At 45.6% G+C, this 21,413-nt stretch overlaps 7 protein-coding genes across 7 annotated transcripts; 4 read left to right on the forward strand and 3 right to left on the reverse strand.

Annotated features, from left to right (window-relative positions):
* Positions 1 to 1,394: 1,394 nt before the first annotated feature.
* Positions 1,395 to 2,032, forward strand: N7509_009605 (uncharacterized protein; the record flags this gene model as incomplete). Its single annotated transcript, XM_056634242.1, has 3 exons — positions 1,395 to 1,412; positions 1,528 to 1,659; positions 1,721 to 2,032. The coding sequence occupies 3 exons, from the start codon at positions 1,395 to 1,397 to the stop codon at positions 2,030 to 2,032; spliced, it is 462 nt and encodes a 153-aa protein (XP_056484862.1).
* Positions 2,033 to 2,652: 620 nt separating this feature from the next.
* N7509_009606 (iron-containing redox enzyme family protein) lies at positions 2,653 to 4,877 on the reverse strand (the record flags this gene model as incomplete). Its single annotated transcript, XM_056634243.1, has 2 exons — positions 2,653 to 3,503; positions 3,560 to 4,877. The coding sequence occupies 2 exons, from the start codon at positions 4,875 to 4,877 to the stop codon at positions 2,653 to 2,655; spliced, it is 2,169 nt and encodes a 722-aa protein (XP_056484863.1).
* A 1,415-nt stretch (positions 4,878 to 6,292) lies between these two features.
* Positions 6,293 to 7,232, reverse strand: N7509_009607 (uncharacterized protein; the record flags this gene model as incomplete). Its single annotated transcript, XM_056634244.1, has 3 exons — positions 6,293 to 6,790; positions 6,845 to 6,875; positions 6,934 to 7,232. 3 exons carry the CDS (start codon positions 7,230 to 7,232, stop codon positions 6,293 to 6,295), a joined length of 828 nt encoding a protein of 275 aa, XP_056484864.1.
* Positions 7,233 to 8,061: 829 nt separating this feature from the next.
* Positions 8,062 to 11,036, forward strand: N7509_009608 (uncharacterized protein; the record flags this gene model as incomplete). The annotated part of the gene is made up of 2 exons (XM_056634245.1): positions 8,062 to 10,878; positions 10,953 to 11,036. 2 exons carry the CDS (start codon positions 8,062 to 8,064, stop codon positions 11,034 to 11,036), a joined length of 2,901 nt encoding a protein of 966 aa, XP_056484865.1.
* A 957-nt stretch (positions 11,037 to 11,993) lies between these two features.
* Positions 11,994 to 14,082, forward strand: N7509_009609 (MFS general substrate transporter; the record flags this gene model as incomplete). The annotated part of the gene is made up of 9 exons (XM_056634246.1): positions 11,994 to 12,096; positions 12,160 to 12,296; positions 12,362 to 12,444; positions 12,520 to 12,617; positions 12,677 to 12,797; positions 12,865 to 13,422; positions 13,468 to 13,804; positions 13,865 to 13,970; positions 14,030 to 14,082. 9 exons carry the CDS (start codon positions 11,994 to 11,996, stop codon positions 14,080 to 14,082), a joined length of 1,596 nt encoding a protein of 531 aa, XP_056484866.1.
* A 1,760-nt stretch (positions 14,083 to 15,842) lies between these two features.
* N7509_009610 (uncharacterized protein) lies at positions 15,843 to 17,269 on the forward strand (the record flags this gene model as incomplete). The annotated part of the gene is made up of 5 exons (XM_056634247.1): positions 15,843 to 16,019; positions 16,076 to 16,202; positions 16,268 to 16,391; positions 16,461 to 16,906; positions 16,956 to 17,269. 5 exons carry the CDS (start codon positions 15,843 to 15,845, stop codon positions 17,267 to 17,269), a joined length of 1,188 nt encoding a protein of 395 aa, XP_056484867.1.
* Positions 17,270 to 17,948: 679 nt separating this feature from the next.
* Positions 17,949 to 19,426, reverse strand: N7509_009611 (cytochrome P450; the record flags this gene model as incomplete). The annotated part of the gene is made up of 5 exons (XM_056634248.1): positions 17,949 to 18,379; positions 18,433 to 19,014; positions 19,073 to 19,099; positions 19,225 to 19,327; positions 19,379 to 19,426. The coding sequence occupies 5 exons, from the start codon at positions 19,424 to 19,426 to the stop codon at positions 17,949 to 17,951; spliced, it is 1,191 nt and encodes a 396-aa protein (XP_056484868.1).
* Between the last annotated feature and the right edge of the window lie 1,987 nt (positions 19,427 to 21,413).

Raw genomic sequence — 21,413 nt, forward strand, 5'->3', positions numbered from 1 at the left:
CAACTCCCTGCATGCAACTCTGAATATCACGGAGTTTGCCGCCTTCAGTTAAAGATTCAACCGCTGGAAGGGAAATGGCTGGAAGGTCTGAATCACAACACAATCGCCTGTCATATTCTTGAAAAATAGAAGAGTCAGCCCAGAGCCAAATTGGAGAATGCGGATCAGTGACCATTCCGCATTCACAACCAGCAGCGCTGAGATCCGCGGTGATATTCCGTACTCGCAGATGCATGTGGCTGCAGTTACTGCTCGCATGTACTGTATGAGGGCACTGGCATCTACAGCTAGATTAACATGTTGGGCTCAGCTGAATGCTGCTTCTGCATACGTATGCGGCCTAGCTAAATAGACTAGCTCTGTTACCTACTCCGTACAGAAAGTGGTGTCTTTCATCGGTTCGTACCGTAACGTAAAATCTTCATTTCTTTTAATGTCATGGTTTTCCATCGCTGTATGAATTGCAATTTGACAATACATTCTTGCTATGCACGTGTAAATGTTGAAGGGTTGTCAGCGCGACATCCGCTCAAACCTCTCCACAGATCGAGGCGCGGGAAAGTGCCACCGTGGATCTTTACTTCCAGGGCGAGGCCTGCGCTTGAGGCAAGCTGATCGAGTGATGGTACAATCTTATTCGCATTCTTACATAAGTTGGCGCAGGGTCCTCACTCTTTGCTAGCAATTCGCTGGTGCATTAGGTTGCATAATTCTCCGAGTCGACTATTGAAAGATTCGAAATGTAATTTTCTTGAAAAGCTGTGTGTGTAGTTTTAATATGCAACTTCAATGCACCATGTATGTAGGTACTCCAGGGCTACTATTGAACCCCCAAATAATACCGGGAAATTTCCACGATTATCAATATTCAAGTTTTTCTACAGACTAGTATTCGGGCATAGTATTCCAGGGTTAGTGGCCAGACAGTGCCTTGCTGACCGCATTTTCCCTCGGGGGCGCAAGATAAATAATCATTATCTACGGAGTACAGAAAATAAAACAATAAAAAATAGAACAAAAAGCCTGTAATATGAAAGACGAAAATTACGTTGACCAAATGGGCATGGCAACTAGTTGTAGATTCGTCAATTGCTCGACTCCGTCGTTAGGCCTCGACGAATTTGCATTCCAAGACAAATTCTTCATCTGCCACTTCCACTTACGAACGAGTGGAGATTCCTGGGCTCTAGAAAACGAGATATTTGCTGTCATGAAGAAAAATATTGTAAATTACACCGAGCTTCTCCGATCGCGGCTCATTTCCCTGAGGTCACGATGCAGAGTGGCGCTGAAAGATTCAAGATTCAACAAATGATTGCTCTGGGTCACAACGCACGGTGATGTAAGCTCGCACAGCTTCAAGTTGAATACGGATTATATATGAAGCAAAATCGATGGAACTGACAAAATCGGTGAGTCGCCTTTCTCAACGTGGCTTGATATCGGTGATCTTCCTAGCTCTCCTCATGTTTCACAGTGGTAGGCAAACTCCCTCAACCCTGTGATGCTCAATTTTGCTAACAAGAGAAAGCTCTCCTAGTGCAGCGGGCGGAGTCCGAAGATGGTGTCTACAAGATAGGACAGGTTCAGAACCCTACAGTATGTGGTCACAGGGGCAAAAACCGAATGCCTTTCAGTTCAACTGCGGGTATATTCGCTGTAAGCAAAAGCATTCCTCTGGTTTTACAATAGATTTGCTGACCCGTTGCTTTCGGAATAGGTGTCCGGATCCATAAACACGGCGACTCTGGAGATGGAGGTTATATTAGAAGTGTATGAAATGAACCTGGGTATCTTGCACGGATACGCCAACCGCCCATTCAAAGTCGACCTGGATCTTAGTATGGTAAAGGGTAGCATTGGGCTCAGACTGACTGGTCTCGATGAACTGTTGCTGGATATTGATACGAAGGTCTTCCAAGTGGCTGAAGATGGCACGGGAAAGTTCATAGAATACAGGAAAGCCCATTTTATCCAAGAAATACCGGGTGTTAGGTGTGCACCTTGGCTATCTCCTGGTTCTGATCATTAGTTATAGCTGATGAAGAAGCAAGGTAGAACAATGTCTCTCGGGGTCATCCTCAATGAAATCCCGATCAATTGGGCAACGAGTGAAGCTATGTTATGGTCTTAGGCGATGCCATTAATATCGAACATAATTCAAGAGTCTTCAATTTTTCCTAAAGCCGAACATTGGCAAAGACCATGCCTGCATGTTGTATCTATCTATCACTGGCTCATTCTACCCCGTTCACCTTTCTGGAGCTGATCACTATTTCCGTATGTAGAATGAGGATGAGAGAACAGATGGCGATTTTATATATGACACGCGCTATCTTGATGGGGCAGAGCACCAACAGTGCTGTTTGAATCAGCTTTTGGAAGGCGACTCACCAATGATCTAACGCTAAAAAAGGCTAGTCGTTAGAATAGTTCAAGTTGATACTGTGGATGGCCTGAACACAATGGAGGACCCGGATGTATTAGAATTTCCTCTTATCTATCAGCATAAAGGCGCATGCAGTAGTATTGTCCATGAAGAAGTTATAATTTAAGTCGCTATCATAGAAACCTCCGATCATAGACCAAAACAAAAAATGTGAAGGGACGCGCATTGTAACAATCCGAAAAGAAATGACAGTTTTCTAAGTTTCACACTTTTTGGCTGAAGCATTTCTTGATCTCCGCCTTCGCCATATCATATCCACGGCCAAAATCAACACGACGTTCATCTCCTGTGGGAATCTCCTGAAGGCATATCTGTAAACACAGGTACTGCCTACGAGCGAGTGATGCAAGGCGCTCACCGCTTTTCGGAGAAAGCAAAGAAGAATCGGACGATTCTGATACCATGTCTTGCAGTTCGAGAAATGCCATGGACATGCCCAACAGAATACCAAAGTTTCGAACGGGACTGGAAGATAGACTGAGCATATTCGTGGCAAATTCGGACGGGCAATCAGACAAAAGGTTGCATAGACTCTGAGGAGTTGGAAGGGACGCTTGTCGAATCATTTCCAGACCAAACTCAACAATTCCTCCATTTTCCGCCGTGCGAGGCTCATCTATTCCTGTCACATTAGAGTCCTCCTCCTCGAAGCCAGACTGAGCCCGCAAAAATCGTACCACAGCGCAGCCAATAGTATCGGTTGTTCTCCCTGGGGAGTACACAAATGATTCTAAAAGGCAGCACTGCGTAAACCAGAGTGGCAATAATAAAGAAAGATTGGGATTTGTTGGACTGTCTCCCGAAGACTTTCCTACCAGGCCGCTGGGAATTGAGGCTGCTGTTTCAAAGTTCTCATCCTTTGCCGTGAGGAATTTACTCTCGCTCTTATCGAGATTCGGTATCCTGGATATTTGAAACTGTGGATGTGGATTGGAATCAATGAAGGAGTAGTAAAAGTGGGATTGGTCAGATCCCATGGAGTTGATCCAGAGCTCAAATGTTTCAAGCTCGCTCTTCGTGAATGCTCCGTACATTTTCCCACCCCATCGAAGCTCTTGGGCGAGTTTGCTCCTTTGGCTATTCCTGGGTAGACCCAAGGCTTGCATGTACTCAGAGATTGGATAAACTCCTGTTGCCATTCCTTGGCCAGGAATGATTCAGGCTCAAGCCACTCAGCCAGTGAGCGTTTTCCAATCTTCACCCGGCTACCGCAATGCAGTCTATGGGCGGCCTGGATCTTTGAGCTGAATATCGCAAGAACATTTTGCTCCAGTTTATCATGAGCATTGTCATTTAATCGTGCGAAAATGTGGGTTGCCTGGCTGTAATTTCGAAACTGCCATTCACTGAAAACGTAACCAGCCTGAATTCTCCTCCAAGCAGTCTCGGCAGCTACCTCGCCCTCCGTCTCAGACATGTGCTGAATATAGTGTGCAGCGCTTTCCATGGCCATTGCAGCATGTCCAGAGTGGCCATTATCGATCGAAACATGGAGCAAGAAATAGTATGCGTCGAGATGAACTTCCGGCAGCTCTTTCGCTGCTTGCATGGTATCCAATTGGAGGGACTCGAAATGCATATTGAATCCAAGCATTTCAGGCAAAAACTCGTGCGGGAAGAGAGAAACTATAAGCTGGGCCACCGCCGCTCTCCAATATTTGAGATTGCCCAGTTTGTATCGAGGATGCAGAATAGACTTGGTGGTTGGCGATGGCAGATCCGGCTCAAATTCTCTCAGAAGATCCTCAAATATTTTGACGTGGTGCTGGTCCCGGTTGCCGTTCCCTAGCTCTTCTGTGAACACCTGCCATGTCTCCTTTACAATAGGCCTTAGCGAGAAAGGCATAGTAATTTTGTTTAAGTGCCCTAGCCAGGCGCCGTCAACAAGCTTCAGCGGTGCAATCTTTCTCAGCCAGTCTTCGGCTTCTTGGTGGTCTTGAAACAGCGCCCGCGGACCCCCCGATTGTCGACGACTAATATAGCGGTGATATTGATCCGTGACATTGTCTTGGTGACTTTGAAGAAAGAGGGAAAGCGCGCCTTTGTCGAAGTGCTTCATCGACAGTATATTTGTGTCTGGTGCTTTGCTATAGTCTTCCAATGCTTCTGAAAGCAAAGCTAGGAAGACTTGTCGTGCTATCGGTATTATCTCGGGGTGTTCCTCCAGATTTTGAAGCTTGAAATAGAGCTTTTTGTAGAATTCTAACTCTCGCATTGATGCCCACTCGCAATTCGACGTTGGTGCTGTTTTGGGCCTTTTGGGCCGCTTGCGTCCCATCTCAATGAACTCATTGGATCCGTCAAGCTTTGAGTGAGTTTGAAAACTGCGCAGAGATAAATGAAGAACGGTGCAAGTGCATATAATAACAAAAATACCGCAGAATATGAGTTGGTGATTCTCAGAGCTAAAATCAATTCCAAGAGACATTGTGAAGTTTTGACTTGGTGCAAGGGGAGGATATGACTATGGAAGCTTTCCATTTACGCTGAGCTCGCTTGAAATTATCTAGAGAGCCGTCAGAATACAGGTATTATACGACGGTTTGCATTTACAGGTTACTCAAGTACCAGATATTGCATAATGGCCGCATATTTCACTTGCCTCCAAGATTTCATATCCGTTCTTACATTAGATGCGCAGCACTCAGGTACAGTATTGAGTAGTATCCACGCGAGCATCTGGCGGTTGGATCGTAGGGGCTATCCGAAAAAGGAATTCGTGAAGATGCAAAAAGCATTTTAAAAGCAAGCATGAGCCTCCACCCTGTCCTGCATCCTGGCTTGCAAGCATCCACTTTATTACATAGCCACAAGGTACAAATAGATCTGTCCGGACGGAATATGCAGGATGGTCACACAACTTGATTGTATGTGCAGGTTCAAGGAACTAGCGAAAAATATCGGTGTGTACCTGGTGGCTGGCTGAAGTTTCGCAAATATCTACATTGCTTTCAGAATCGGCGGTCTGGGATGGAGACTTTACCCGGGATCGAATGAATTCTGGTACTTACGGCAATTTCTGGCTAGCAGCCCACCGATGCAATACTATGTATTCGGGCGTATATTGAGATTCACACGTTTACAGTATGGAACACCTATAGTACAAACCCACCGTATGTGTATTTTAATAAGGAGCCAAGCATGCAAATGAAATTGATGACACCAGCCCTCTAGTGTTTCCAGGAGCACCTTTGATGGAATTGGGCGGATGATCTCCCCTCGGCAAGTGGGAGTACTAGACTTTCTATCATATGAAGAATGAACATTTGCCACGCCGCCACACCGACGAGAAAGGGTTTGTAATCGTGCAAAATTCGAACATCTGCACTAGCAAGTTGCAGACTTTTTCCCTATTGGAAACATGTTCCAGTGTTAGTACCTTTTGAATCGGTGTGGACGAGCTCTTAAATTGGCCATTTTAAGGACCTATTCAGAACCCGATGGCCATAATGAAAGATGTGATTATCAATAGGCCTACTCCATGATATATTACAAGGGGTAAATGAGGCTTCTGTCTAAGGGGCTGAGTCAGATTCAAGTGCCGAGGTGTAAATATCTTCCAAGGTTCCAAAGTTCTTTTGTTCACAACCTAGGAGTTTAGCAAGTATTTATATCTAAGTAATCTACTGCCCAGGTGGTACAGGCTGAATACTAGTGGAGAGCAAGTCTCCCAAAGTCCCCTTCTCTCAGTTCAAGGCTCATCATAGATTTAAAACTGCGAAAGAGAAATGATACTAACCTAGGTGCAAAAGTGACAGAGCTCCTCTGTTGCTAAAACCTGAGTTGCCAAGTTTGTCAGTCCGCACTCTGTATGTAGATATTTCTCTCGAGAATATTACCTGTCTAATGATTTGGTCGCAAGAAATAGGAAACAAAATACCGGTCCTCCGCACCATCTGAAGGCTGGCTCACTCTATGGACAGGGGAATGCAGGCGACCGCCAGTCTGGGTTTGTAGATAATTCGCGAAGTTGACCAAGACACAGCCAGGCTTAGGATCTATCCATAGCCACTCCTTCGTCTCCTTAGTTTGCATCTGACTGGCCCATTTATCGCACCAGAGCAAAGTGATCGAGCCACCGTCGGTGTGGGTAGTATCGGGTACATCAGCAACGGATGCTTTAGTTGGACCGGAAACAAATTTTATTCCCGAGTCGCTTCTTCCATCAGGCCGATGAGCATTTTCCAGACCCAAGGATTCGCTGGGATCAAGGATATCGGAAATGCTGTGGAGAACTGTGCGTACCGTGGTATCGCAGATGTTGGCAAGATCTAGTGTTGCCTCAGCGTGTTCGGCGAAGGGACTTGGTAAGGGGATGCGGTTCTGTTCGTCTCGAGTAATCTGATGATTATTAGAGACAAGTCATCATTAGTTACAATTTATGGATATACCTACTTCGAATGATTCAATGCCAGCGCGTTTGTAGCTATCGATGTGTGAATATCCGTTAATTTGATTTGAGTCACAATGGGTGGCCGACATACCCGTGGGTCATATCTTCCCTAAACTCCTTCATCTTTTCATCTGAGGCCTTAGAGAAAAACTCATGAGAGTTCAGGTAACAGGTCCGAAGATGACTTGAGACTTTCTCAGAGAGGCTATCATTGAAAGTGATGTAAAAGAACCCCCGAGACTCTGCCGCCTTCATAAGCTTGGCCGTCTCTTCTTCATCTTTCGCGATAAGGCGTTCTAGCCTAATTTCATCGAGCTCAGCGACGTCCAATGATTGGTTTCCCACAATCATGGTCGTCTTAACGGGGGTGGAAGTCATAGTTTGAGACATCGTGAGATGCAATTGCGGTTAAAATTCGATCAAGATGCTTTCCGATTTCTAGATGAGTGATGTCCGCTTCATATGAAAGGTAAGTACTAGTAGCGAGTCTTCCTTAAGGTACCTACTCAAACGACACGCCGACTTGCCTGTAACACATGAGTGGCCATTATCGGTATTGATCTGCAGCCGAGGAATCCTGCACAATGTCATCACCGTAACAAAAGCCCGAGGCGCATGAATTGTTCTCGTCGAGGGGTCTCACCGTCAGTAAAATGCATAGCTTGTCCATTTGTTAGCTGCATTTGTGAAATCTAGACTCGGGTCTCGAGTATCAATCCAAGGACCGCGATTATCAAAATGTGATGCGTTGTACATCTGCAAGCCACAAATCTGTCTATGTATACAGCTGCAATACAAGTACAATACGAGTGTCAGATTTGCAGGCATGATGTGATCTATGTATTGCATCTGTATGCCAAGGTTTGTGTCACCTCAGGATCTGTACACAGATGGGCCCTTCTGCAGATACCCCGCAGTTTAGATCGTGACGAGAATAACACTGTTTTTGTTGCCTGTCACCATTCAAAAAAATGGTTCGTATGTTTTTCAAGTCAGTCCATATGTATTGTGATCCATTATTATCTTTGCAGGATTGCAGAGAAGGCTCAAGCCTCGTACCTGGTAATGTACCGTAACTTGCATTATACATGTGCAACTTTTCACGTATTAATTATTTCCGGTTTTTTTCTTTCCATGGGGTCTTAATCTATGATGGCTTTTCCTTTGCCTGTGTTATCAAAAAATCTTGTCAGTTGTCCATTGCGAGCAATCACCCACTATGACAGTCTCCAACGAACTTCATGGACCTCCTCTACCAAACCCCGAGAAAACTCTTCACGAGGTCTTTTATGAGAATGTTGTCAAATACCCGGATGCTGTGGCCTTAGTCAGTACCCATCAGGCACCTACTCTCTATGGGATTCACAGTGTCCCCATCCGCAGCGCCGACCCCGAACCGGAATATCTACGATGGACGTACAGGGACCTTGATCGTGCTATTCAGCAACTTGTCATCAGTTTACGAAGTCTAGGTTTGAAGAGAGGTGACCCATTGGTAATGTTTATGCCAAACACCGCCGAATATGTTATTGCCACCTGGGCCACCTACCAAATCGGCTGTTCCTACGTCCCGATCAACCCCAAGGCTCTATCCAATCCGAGAGAGCTGCGACACATGTTGGAGACCGTGACAAAAGGGTGTCAGTCAGAATTGATGGGAATGATTGCTGGATCATTTGATATGTGTGCGCACATTGAAAAGTTGACGTCTGGGTTGAACTGCGTTAAGATATTGGTTGAAGGAGATATGGATGGGTGGACAAATTTCAAGGACTTGATGAAGAATGCAGCACCAGACTTTCAGCAAAGTCTATGTCGAGACAACCATTCAGAAAATTCCGATCGGACAATTTTCTTCACGAGCGGAACGACATCTCTCCCGAAAGGTTGCATTATGCCATCAGCATATGGCTTCGCGGCCGCCTTACGCTGGCGACAAAGCAGTTCTCCTATGCTACCTGGGGACCGGGCATTATTTACATTGCCAAATAACCACGGCTTTGGCTGGCTTTGTATTATAGGCCCATTTCTTAACGCAGCCACAGTTGTGCTCCCAGGACCGAGGTTCATTCCGGAGGCTGTAACAAAAGCCATCCGAGAGGAGCAAGTGAGCCACGCTGGATTGGTGCCAACCATGCTGCATGCTCTGAGCAATGTATCGCTTGCATCTGGGAAGCTGAGCTCTCTTAAGCGAATTGTGATGGGAGGCTCTATCCCAACCGAAGAGGTCTTCCGGATCTGCCTGAACACCTTGGGTGCATCGGGAGTGGAGAATCTTTATGGTATGACCGAGGGCATCCTTGTTTCTTCCGGCATCGTCAGCCAAATCAATGAAATAATCAAAGACGGGAATGTTTCTATTGGCACGCCACTCCCCGGGATGTCTGTCCGTGTGTACAACAATAGCAGCATGGTGCCAACTCGGCCTGGAGAGGCTGGTGAGATGCACTTCTCAGGCCCAAGTCTGATTGATGGATATATTGGAGGAGCTGATGGTAACTTCTACAATGCGGAGGATGGCCGTGTCTGGTTCCGAACTGGGGACAAAGCTTTCATTGGTAATGACAATCGTCTGTACCTGATCGGTAGGTACAAAGACACAATTATCCGCGGGGGCGAAAATATTGAACCATCAGCAATCGAAGCGGTTTTGGGTCAGATTCCCGAAATCAGTATCTTTCAACCTCAGATTGTTCGCGCACCGGACAATGTTGCCGGAGATGTTCCTGTTGTTGTTGTGAACCGGGAAGTCGATGACTTCATGGCAAAAAAACTTCAAGACTGCGTCATGGACCGGATGGGAGAACTTTATGTTCCGGCAGATGTCATATCTATACAGGCACTGGGGCAAGACGAATATCCGAGAACCATGGCGGGGAAGGTGCAGAAGGCAAAACTGGAAGATCTGGTTCGGGCATACTGGGAGCGCCAAAATGCACCGGATGAGTCCAGCATCGATGGACCCATTTCAGGTCCTCAAGTGATGCAGTCATTGTGCAAGGCCATCGAAAGAGAAAAAAGACATCAAATTGATCTCTCTACTCGAATGGTTGAGCTTGGAGTGGATTCAATCTCGTCGATCGCGATTCTCAAGCGCGTCCAGATGGAAACAGGAGTATCGTTACCATCATCTCTGTTCTTCACCCAGGTGACAGCTGGTGCAATCTGCCAGCAGATCAGTTCAGTTTCAGACACAGCAGATTTCTTGAATTTCTCGCCCATCATGGAAGACACACCTAGCGATATATGTCATTCAATCCTGCTCCAGGGGACCCCTCGACCAGGCGTTCCATCCCTCTTCCTTGCCCCTCCAGGCTCGGGAAATGCTTTCGTGTACAGAACTCTGCCCAAGTTTACCAATGATTATGCAGTCTATAGCTTCAGCTCGCCGTTCCTGATGACCAAATCGGAATCCTCTTGGACGATAGAACAAACCGCCACGATATACGCAAACACCATTCTCAGCATTGATCCCGAAGGTCCATATATTCTATGCGGCTGGTCAATGGGGACTTCAACTGCATACGAAACCGCATACCACCTCCACGAACGGGGAAAGAAAGTTCTGGGGATAATCATGCTTGACTTGGGTCTGCCTCGGCCACCCGCCAAGATCCCGGACGCAACTGTGGATCTTTTTGAGATGATGGGCGTATTCCCCCCAATTCGTCAGAAAGGCAAGCCTGACGTGGAGATTCCAGCTTTTCGCAAGAAGCATCGAGTCGCAGCTTATCATGCGAAAATGAAATATGTCCCTCGTCCCTTCGACGCAAGCGATGCAAGCCGACCGCGGATATTTGTCATTTGGGCTGGGCATGGCGATCATGACAGAATGGCAGACATGGTTCTCGAAGCGACGAATCTATTGAAGAAAGAAGGACCGGGGACAAAGATGCAAATCAGCCATGACTGGCTTCAGATTCCGCGTGAGTCTTTTGATGCTGGTGGCTGGGATGAGATGGTTGGACCAGAGAATGTGGAGTGGGGTATTGTTGAGGACGCAGATCATGACACGCTTATCGAGTCAGAAGAACTGGTACGTCTCACGCCATCTGCCCCTTACCTGCAACCTGTACTCCCCAACTTGATCGACTGACCATGCATTTATAGGTGGTTTTGACAAAGGGTTTGATGGAGAAGACAATTGACAAGTGGGTGCGAGAAATGAAGTCTACGCCTAATGGTTCAGGTTGAAGAACTGGGGCGTATCGGTGAGATATTGAAAATAACTTCATCACAAGTTTTGATGTTCGTGCCTTGACCAATTTCTGTTGATATCTTCGAGGGTAAACAAAGACTCCACTTCCAATTTAGTGGTAGTGGAGTTGCGAAACTTCGGTCATCTGATAGAGAAAAAAAATATTTTCATTTTCTTGAACGCTCGAGACAGATTTTCCTACCTTGAATAATGAGAGAACTTGGAGAGAAGTGAGAACAGATTGGGGGAAGTATTGTAAGTATTGCCAACTGGCGACTGGGCCTATGTCACGTGGTGGTGATTGGTCGTCTCATCACGTGGTATATAAACAAATCCCTTTGCCGAGATTCCGAGATCCCGAGAAGCTTCAGTTCGTTACACCAACCCTCATTCAGTGACCTCAGTTCGGCGACTCGGCGACTCAGTGACCGGGACGCCTGGTCAACCCCCATCCCTGTTCGAGGAGGGGGTGGGGGGCAACAAATTATATTTGCTTTGAACATCACATACTGATCATATTATGATATCGTAATACCGATGCGATGGCTGTGGTGGCGTCGCGACGATTTCAAGTTTCATTGGGAGCTTGGCGAAGATCTCGTACGCTCTCAACAGGCGATCCCTCACCTAATCGCCTTATCCTTACAGTCGATTATTGTTTTTTGCTTTTTTTTTACTTTTTATCTACACAGCGGAGGCGAATACTTGAGTGTCCAAGTGGGTCATTTCAGCTGGAAACTTTTCAATAGGCAAGGGAGTACTCCGTACCGTAGTTCAAATCATTTGCACGACTTAAAATTGGTTGTCTCAGCCGCACAAAAACCTTGGAAATCCTCACTGGCAACGTGATTCCTGCTGACTACTGCCTTGAAACTATTTCAGGGCGATAGCCCCGTTCAACGAGACCATATTCCCCCTCTCGCTTCAGCCAGGCTGTTGAAAGCACCTTCATGATGCAAGTCAAAATCCCAGATGAGCAGTCTCCTTTGCTCAAAGACACGGAATGCCAGAAGCCCCAGCCACAAGGGATTACAAAGCTTCTAGCTGGGCTAGTTGGTGCGGGATCTGTTTCTTGGTTCATTTACTTGCTCGGCTGACCTTTCTTCCTCTTTTATTCAGGCGTTTTCCTGGCCAGTGCAGACAAATATGTCCTGCTAACGACTCAAACCAAAATTGCGCTTTCGCTGCAGTCTCCATCTAGCGCGTCATTGTTGTTGGTGTCATACAATCTCGGTTACTGCGTTGCGCTTCCCGTGGTAAGTATCACTTCGAGCGCTTATTCTTTCTAGTCGCTTGGTACCCGCTAATAATCAAACTCTAGTATGGTTTCCTGAGTCATCTACACGGCAGTCGCAAGTTTCTCTTGATTTCCTATGCTCTGTTCGCCATTGGATGCGCTATATCGTGAGTTCAAAATGAAGTCCCTGACCATATTCCGTTCATATACTTTTAAGACTTCCTTCTCACACCTTATCTTAGCGGCTCTGTCGACTCATTATGGCCATTTGTTTTTGGTCGATTCTTGTCAGGTATAGGGGGTGCTGGAATGACCGATCTGCTCTTTGTACTTATCAATGGTGAGCCTTTTCCGATCACTTTCAACAAACACAAGACTGACGGGTTATTTTGCTACCAGAGGTTTACGACATCTCGGAAATTGCGTCGGTGCGAAGCTACATCATGGCTGCTGAGATCTTTGGTCAGGGTTGTGGAGGACCAATTGGGGGCCTCATTACTGACACCATTGGCTGGAGGTGGTGAGTTTTCATTCATATCATGCTGCGTTCTGGGGTAATTCTTCGTTAACCTGAAATTTGTTCCTAGGGCCTTACTCGGTCAAGCACCAATCGGTTTTCTCTGTTTGATCCTAGCCTATTTCCAACTTCCGCAAGAGTCTAAGAAGCACGATGTGAAGCCTGGGCTGGATTTATGGAGCTTCGATTATTTGGGACTTGGGGCTTTCGTCATTTCAGCTACTTCATTCGTTTTGGGGACGACCAACGGGAGCCCGATCCTAGATGGCAACAAGCCTGCTCTATTTACAATATCGGCCATCTTTTTAGGAATCCTGTTCTGTATCGAGAAAGTGACGCCCAGACCCATGATCCCTTCTTCTATTATCACGGCGCCGGGTCTACGGCATATTTTCCTGGGACAGTTTACGTTCTTCGTATTTGTTAGCACAGTGAGTGGAGGTTCTGTCCCGAGAAGCAGCGGTGATCTTGACGGAGTCCCAGTTAACACAGCGCAGTTTCTGACCAATCTTCCGCCCTACCTGTCCCAAATCGACCACCTCAACAGCTCAGAGATTGCTCTCCGCATCTGGCCATCCTGCATCGGCTTGGTTATTGGCACTATGATAGCGGGGAAAGCCATGAGGACGTGAGTGATAATGACCAAGAAAACGAACTTGGCTAACAATTCCAGAACTATCAAATATCGCCAATTGTCCCTCATCGGAATCGGAATTGCTGTCGCATCGCTGATTGTGATTATCATACGGTGGAACGACGGCATTCAAGGAGTCGAGGTGTATTACGGTTTGCCCATGTCGGTGGGATGTGGAATCTTCCTCTCAGCCCAATTTCTTGCGTTGACCGTTCGGTCTGCGGAGCAATTCGCCAATGCCACAGCAATTTATTGCCTGGTACAGCAGATTAGTCAGATTGTGGGTACCAGTGGTAGTACCGCGGCTCTCCATCAACTCTTTCGCCTTCGACTAAATGCCAACCTGGATGGCACTGCCCTATCTGATAAGGCAAAGGTATGATATGTCATCCAACCAGGGCAGCAGTAAGTCACAATATACTCACAGTGTCTATAGATCATCCATGAAATTCTCCAAAACTATGGAGCCATTGCAAGGTTACCTGAAATCATGCAAAAAGTTGTACAATTAAGCTACATTGAGGCTTTCCGTTTGGTTCCAGGTATGTCAATCCCCTATCTGGTCTGGTACATCTCAAAGGGTGAAAGCTAACTACCCTAGCACTATCGACGATCCTCACAATAATTACCGGAGTCTTCGCTCTATTCACATAGGGGAGAAGCAATACTTACAAGAATTAAAATCTTGCAATATCCACGGATTCTCACATGAAACCCTGCGAAAGCTGAATACTGATATTTCTCCAATTTTCGAACAGCCCAATAATGTTCCTAGCCGTTTTTAAACTTTGTATTTTATTGCACATACCTTTACCCAATCGAAGAAAAATTATCCACGCTAGTACTCCATCAGCGTCCCCGGGTGATAAAATGCTTGGAAATCTTTACCGGAGGTATTTCCAGTCCTCATTTCAACAGATATCGAATCTGTAGTATAAATATTACAAAGAACTACACATTAGGACAGAGATCTCTGTTTAGAACGAGATAGATAGACCCTGTCTGTGCAATAGGTGAATTAAGAGAAGCTGGATAGAAGGGCATTATTTTAGTGAGTTCGGGGGTGGTTGCTGATTTCCGATGGCTGAAATACTGAGGCCTTAAAAGTTAGCGGCAGCCCGAAAAGCATTTATATGTGCTACTAGTAAGTCTTGAGGGCTCCCGAGGTCCAAGGGTTGCTTCACCTCGGCTGTCATTCTCTGGCAGACCTGTCGGAACTCTTTTAGAGACCAGGCATTAGAGTGAGATGGGGAAAGGCATGAACAAAGGAACAGCGAAGACCAGGGCGAGCTACGGCTAATTGGAAATGGAGCTGAGGTGGAAAGCCGACATCGGGCCCTCAACCAGTGAAGGGGGATGCCGAGGAACGGGAGGAAGGGTCTCTGAACCAGCTGTGGTGGAGGTGGTTTGGACTCGATTCAAATGTCCAGAAGAGTGCTCACTGATAATTCATTGGTGCTGGCACCAAGTTCTTGCGTCCGGTGGACAAAGCGCCTGCATACCATTACAACAACGAGGTAAAATAAATCGGGTGTATGGAAGTTTGATCGATCGGCGATTAGTGACTTTGGTGTAACAGATAACTGCATAATCTTTCGATGGGGCAGTCCCGGGGGTAGATCTAGAACATGTACTGTAACAATAGCCTATGTGGAATTTGTGATGCATCTGCATCGTGACCATCGCCTGGCCAGCCCAGTTCCTTGTGCAACAATACAACACAGGATCCCCACTCCAATATCCCATAGGTGACTCTTATGAGTTTCGGTTTGCCAGACATCTTCAAGTTGCAGGTGGGTGCTGCGGATCTCCACAGGCTCAGCCAGCCACGGTCATGCATGCACCCCTCCATGCAAAGCCGATGCGCCCGTGAGTTGATGACAAAACGCAATGTTCGCAGGTGACAGGTGCCATTAGACAGTTCAGTCTCTCCACAAGATCGTGATAAAACTCTGCGTATTATCGTGAAATTAGGCGCCACAAATGCGCTAACTGAAAGATTCTCTTTTTCTTTGGACTGGATATTCCGAAATGCGTCAAACGTGACGCAATGCATGTTCTCGGGGATTTACTCTCTCCTTCAGTCTAATATCATGCACATATGTATGCGTACTATTACCTCGATGGGCGCTATTGCATGCAAGCGACCTCTGGGAAAAGGGATTTGATAATCGTGTTTATCGTGTTTAATTACTACGTATTAAGACCGTAACACTGTAGCATGGCTACTAACTCGAAATTTCTTCTTTTCCTCTTTTCTCTTTGTTTAAAGTGAAAGCACAATAGCTTTTGCATAGAGGCTGATAAATTGTGTCTGAACTCTGCCAAGTACACCATTGGCCCCTCACTTTCGAGCAGAAAGAATCGCGATCGAGCCACTTCAAGCTTTCTGGACCACCGGAATCGTATCAAGTATGACGAAGCAGGAACTTCCCGATATTTCCGGTCTGACCACCAGGGCCGTGAGATCAATCGATGAGTTCCAAGTGGACAAGACTGAACAGGCCCGGCATGATGCACTCGAAAGTGTTACGCGTCTACTGAGAGCCTTGGAAAGTCCCGCAGATGCTATTTACAAGTTATTCGCTTCGGTATGAACCACACTTTTATGATTTGACTAACTGGCACTAATGGTTGCAACCAAAAGCCTGCCGTTCTTATGGCTGTTAAGACTGCCAATGACCTGGGTATCTTTGATCTCTTATCTCAAACGACTTCCTTTGTCACATGTGAAGAGCTGGCTACTCAGAAGAATGCAGATGTTCAACTTGTTGGTAAGTACTACCTAGAAATAAGGTATCGATCTTTGGGAGCTTGTATATACTGACCATTTTGGTAGAACGTATCATGCGTGTTATCGTTGCCAATGGCTTTGCTACCGAATCGGGTCCTGGTCAATATGGACCTACTGAGTGGTCAATCAAGATGACGGAGAGAAAAGTGATTGGAACAATGGACTCACTGTGAGTATTTTGCTTCATTTTTCATCACTGAAAACATTGTCCGACTTTGATCTAATACGAGAAATTCAGCTTCGTCGACTTTTTGCCTATTATCCAAAAAACACCAGAGTATTTCCAAAAGTCCAACTACAGAAATCCTGGAGACCCCAAGGATGGGCCATTTCAACATGCTTATAATACAACCGGTGACTGCTGGGAGTGGTTAGCCAAGAATCCAGAGGCACTTCGCCGCTTTAATACCTTCATGGAAGGATCTCGGGACGACACCTCTCACTGGGCTGACTGGTTTCCCGTCCAAGAGCAGCTACTGAACGGAGCGTCAGCTGATCATCCTCTGCTAGTTGATGTAGGTGGCGGTCGCGGCCATGACATCGCCGGATTTAAGCAAAAGTTCCCATGCGGGGCCGGGAGGCTTGTTCTCGAGGATTTGCCCTCGGTTATTGAGGACATTAAAATCCTCGACAGTGACATTCAGAGAATCAAGCATAGTTTTTTCGAACCTCAACCAATCAAGGGTCTGTAATTCCACGATTCTGTCGGTCTATTGTCTAACAGGTACTATAGGAGCTCGTGCATACTACTTCAAGCACATCATGCATGACTGGTCGGATGAAAACTGCAGCATAATTTTGAAGCACATTACCGCTGTCATGGAGAGAGGGTTCTCAAAGATCTTGATCGAGGATTACATCATTCCCAGTCAGAATGCCGGGTCAAAGGAAACCATGACCGATATGATTGTCATGGTATGGTGTCCGGGGATCGAACGGACACGTCAAAGATGGACTGAACTTCTGGAGTCGGTAGGATTGAAGATCAACAATTTCTGGCTGCCTCATGGGTCCCACAAGGGAATCATCGAAGCCGAACTGCAGTAGAATTCAGTAGGGTTCTAAGCTCTTAGAAATCGAGATGCCAGTCGCTCTTATAACAATAGGTTCATGTAAACAGTTCAGAAGCTTGATCTTTCAATATAGGCATATATCATTTAGGCTTTATTTTCGTCCCATTGTACTTCATGATAATCTCCATTCAAGTTAGAGTTGGTAAAGCCTTTCAACCCACCTTGCCATGCCACTGCAGAAAACTGCTACTAAATTTATATAGCAATAGGGATCTAGCTCTTCAAGGATGATGGGTCTACGTGGACGCATCTGAAATCGTAAACTACCTGTGACAGATTGCGAATGTGCATCACTCTTGGAGCAAACAACCAAGCCGAAATTAAAGTGAATAATAAAAGCCCTGGCGTTGGTCATGTTAGTAGAGATCCAGCAGGTCCCGCACATATTTACTACGATACCTAGTCAATGCTCTCAAAAAGCACGCCAGGACTACGGAGAAAAGGGGTATTCGTGTCAATTTTGATATATTATAACAGCAGACATGGGCAGATAGTTGGCAATGTTCAAGAAGCATTACAAGCCCAGAAGCATTACAAGTGTCAAGCCGAAATCTATGAAATATCTAGGTATGTCGTGAGAATCAAAAAGGGCGACCCTTTCAGAATTTCAGAATGAGTCGACATATAACCCTCTTCCATTAAAGAATCATTTTTCACAATGGGATCTCCTCTTTTCGTCGCCTGACGTGAGCCTTTAGTCCTGGATGAGCCACATGTGTGTATCCACGTTGAAACCATGCGCCCTCCTTTGGGATAGTGACTGAAATGTCGTACTTCATCAGCACATGGCACAGCAAAATCTTCTGCATATACGATGCAAAGAACCTTCCAGGGCATGCTTGAGATCCATGGCCAAAGCCAAAATGGTCTGGAGATGTTGATGTGAAGTTGTAAGCCGCCTGATTTGTAGAGGAATCCGCCTTCTGGCGTAGGTTAAAAAATCGGTAGCCGTCGAATTTGTCGCCATCAGGCCAAATGGAACCGTCAATGATATGGCAGCCAGACACCAAAAGGGGCGTTCCTTTGGGTATAATAAGACCATCGGGTAATACGACTTCTTCTAAAGCGATTCGTTGCATCAGGACTAAGATAAACAGTCAGCGAGGAGTTTCTGGAGTCTAGATGAGAGAGACTTACGAACAGACTCAGGATGCATACGCATAGCCTCCTTCAAAACACTGTCCATGAGTACGAGACCTTGTAAGGTATTCTTGTTAAAGCCTTTATCCCCAACAACATTCACAATCTCAGAACGGAGGTCACGTATCAGTTGATCATTTGTGAAGACCGAGTGAAGAACATGGGTAAACAACTCTCCTCCCCCATCATATGACACCAAACAGAGAGCGATTAGCATAGATGCTAGCGCATCTGGTTGACCGTCCAGCTTTTGATGCAAGAAGCTCAGTGGGCTTTTAGAGTCAATTTCTAATTTTTTCCCATCTAACTTTTCCTTTAAGGGTTCCAAGAGAGTGTTGATATGTTTGAAAAGGGACTGAAGCTTCCGACAATTAGGAAGGAATGGTGCGACCCAACGCTTTGCCCATCTTGGAAAGGCTCGTAGCTCATATCCAGCTAGAGCTGACAGCTCGACATACTCTGAGCTCGCATTTACCCACTCGGGATTGCGGTAAAAGTCCTTGTCGTTAATGAATGTCCTAGACATTATCTGTCCAAACATCTTCCACACGGAGTCTTTCAACATAACTTCGTGATATTCTAGTGCATTACTCAGCTTCAGTCATGAATAGTCAACGATGGGATTAAGGAATCGTACCAGGCTCATCAGTCCAAACCTGACGAACTGTATAGTCAGATTCTTCATTCAATGGCTCCACAAAGGTTCCTTGGAAAATATTAGATCTATTTTTTTTTCACAGTAGACTTTATCCATCGCAAGCAACAGAAAATGAGATAGAAATGGCTTACCCAAATGTCGATTAAGCGAGTGCTTGGTCACGGCGTGTAAAATCTTTTTATCGCTTGTCATTGAAAGCATTGGCTCGAAACCATGCACACCATTGACAAGTTTCTGTTTTGGTGTCAAAATTTGGTTTTGGTTCCGTGTTGGTATTTTTCTTACATCTGCCAGCGCTGTAATGAAATCCAGGCGCTTTTCATTGCGGAGCATATCGACATATTTACCAGAAAGAATCAGGCGATACCTAGAATCAGTATAGAGGTAGAATGCATCTCCGTACTGCTCGCAAGGCAACTGTTAGGGTCGGCATGAGATCCGAACCGGGATATTACTCACCTTCGCCAGGCAGGATCTGACAATGCCGAGGCAATCATCCCGAATCCGCTGCCTAGCTTTGCCATTTCCCAGCTCATACCACCTTCTACCAATCACTGGAAGCCCAGACGGATTTTTCAGCTTTGTAGACCTCCACCAGTAGCATAAAACAAAGACAAAAAGAACATAAATAGGATAGGGCGACCCGATTTCAAATTCGCGATATTTTGAAATTATTTCTTCCAGATTGAAAGACATTTCAAAGCGATTCTTAGCAATCAGGTATGGCTTGGATGCTTACCACAAGTACCAGCGGTAAATTTTGATATTTGAGCACGAAATTGGACCCTGGATAGCCTGAATAAGTGCTTATAAATAACCATCGATGCACTGGAGCATTTCTCATATCTAGGTCGCACTCTGAATCTTAAAAATACGAATGCTTCTTAAGTCGGTGTGTATTTCAAACTCGTAAAATACATGCAAAGTAAAGAAGACGTGTAATATAGTCTTCTTTGAAACTAATAGATTTTGAAATGTTCTCTTAATACTCAAAAATACTAAAACTCCAAATCACCGAAACACGATTGTGTATCCAAGTTTCATATTACCATAGACTCAATAATATTAATTCGTCTTCCTAGCACCAGACTCTCATGCAATGCTAGGGCGCATGGACCTAGGTATCTGCTGGAAAACGGGTCCGCGGGTTACACAACTTGAAGTAGTGTACTTACGCAGTCTAGATCTGCAGTCTCACGCAGCCGGGATTGCAGTATGTAGCTTCACCGAGCCAGCAATTAATCGGCCCCACATCAAATTTACCAGTATTAATTGGACCCTCATTACCGTGGGTCCGATATCGGTACAATAATTGACCCCCAAACAACAGTGTCGTACCAAAGAACACAATTTTAACGTCAAATTATCTTAACTACAATATTCTGTTAGGTCTATAACTTAAGTTTATCTTCTCTTTTGTTGGATTTGAATAGTATGTTTCAATTGAAAAATACGAAATTTCTAGGACCACATTTGTGCTGCAGAGATTAGATATCTTGATTAGCGAAGCGAGTATCATGTAGAGACGTTGAATTCCTTGGTACGTCTATTCAATATGCCTAAACGTGCATACGCGCCCACCCGGAAATTATCATCTGTAGAATGACGATGCTACCTGTACATTTCATGTACCGAGCTTAAGGAAAGGAATCGTAATGCGTCAATCAACCGCCCGGGGAACCCTGCTACATTGCAGGCTCAGCTCAAGTACATGCATCGACCGAAAGTCTCGTCCAAGGGCCGAAACAATCAGAGGCTGCCAAGGGTTGGCGTGCTTTCAATTATGCAAGAAGTTCGATAGCTATGTAATCAAATTGGACGAGCTTTTACCCTCGGCGTCTACTTCTTCCGTACATGAAAGATACATTGGACTCTGGATAATACGGAGAAGCAGTACTTAGTAAGAGCGTCAATTACGGATACTGCTGTACGCCCGGGCGAGCTCGGTTGCATGGACAAAAGCAATTTGTAATTTTGTGGCGCACCTGAATACCTACAGTTTACCCCGCACCAGTTTCAATAGATTATACGGAGTAGATGTGTATGATAGTTATCTTCAACGATCTCCATAGCTCTATGTATGTGAACGTAGAGTAATTCCCTCGCACCATTACGGAGTGCATATATCCACTTTCTATTCTTTCAGAGTTATACTCCCACATTTCCAAATTTACAAAACCTTGTTCTATTTAACTGCAGGCTTTCGCTGTGCTTCCAGGGCCTTTGAGACACGTCAATTGGTACTGATTGATTCATCCCTCGTTTTATTTGACTTTATTTTTTCTCCGATCTTCTCTTCGAAATCTTTTTTCTTGCCTAC

The sequence above is a fragment of the Penicillium cosmopolitanum genome (genome assembly GCF_028827165.1).
Source record: "Penicillium cosmopolitanum strain IBT 29677 chromosome Unknown utg000009l:1.0-9042332.0:1.0-9050551.0, whole genome shotgun sequence".
Classification (NCBI taxonomy): Eukaryota; Fungi; Ascomycota; class Eurotiomycetes; order Eurotiales; family Aspergillaceae; genus Penicillium; species Penicillium cosmopolitanum.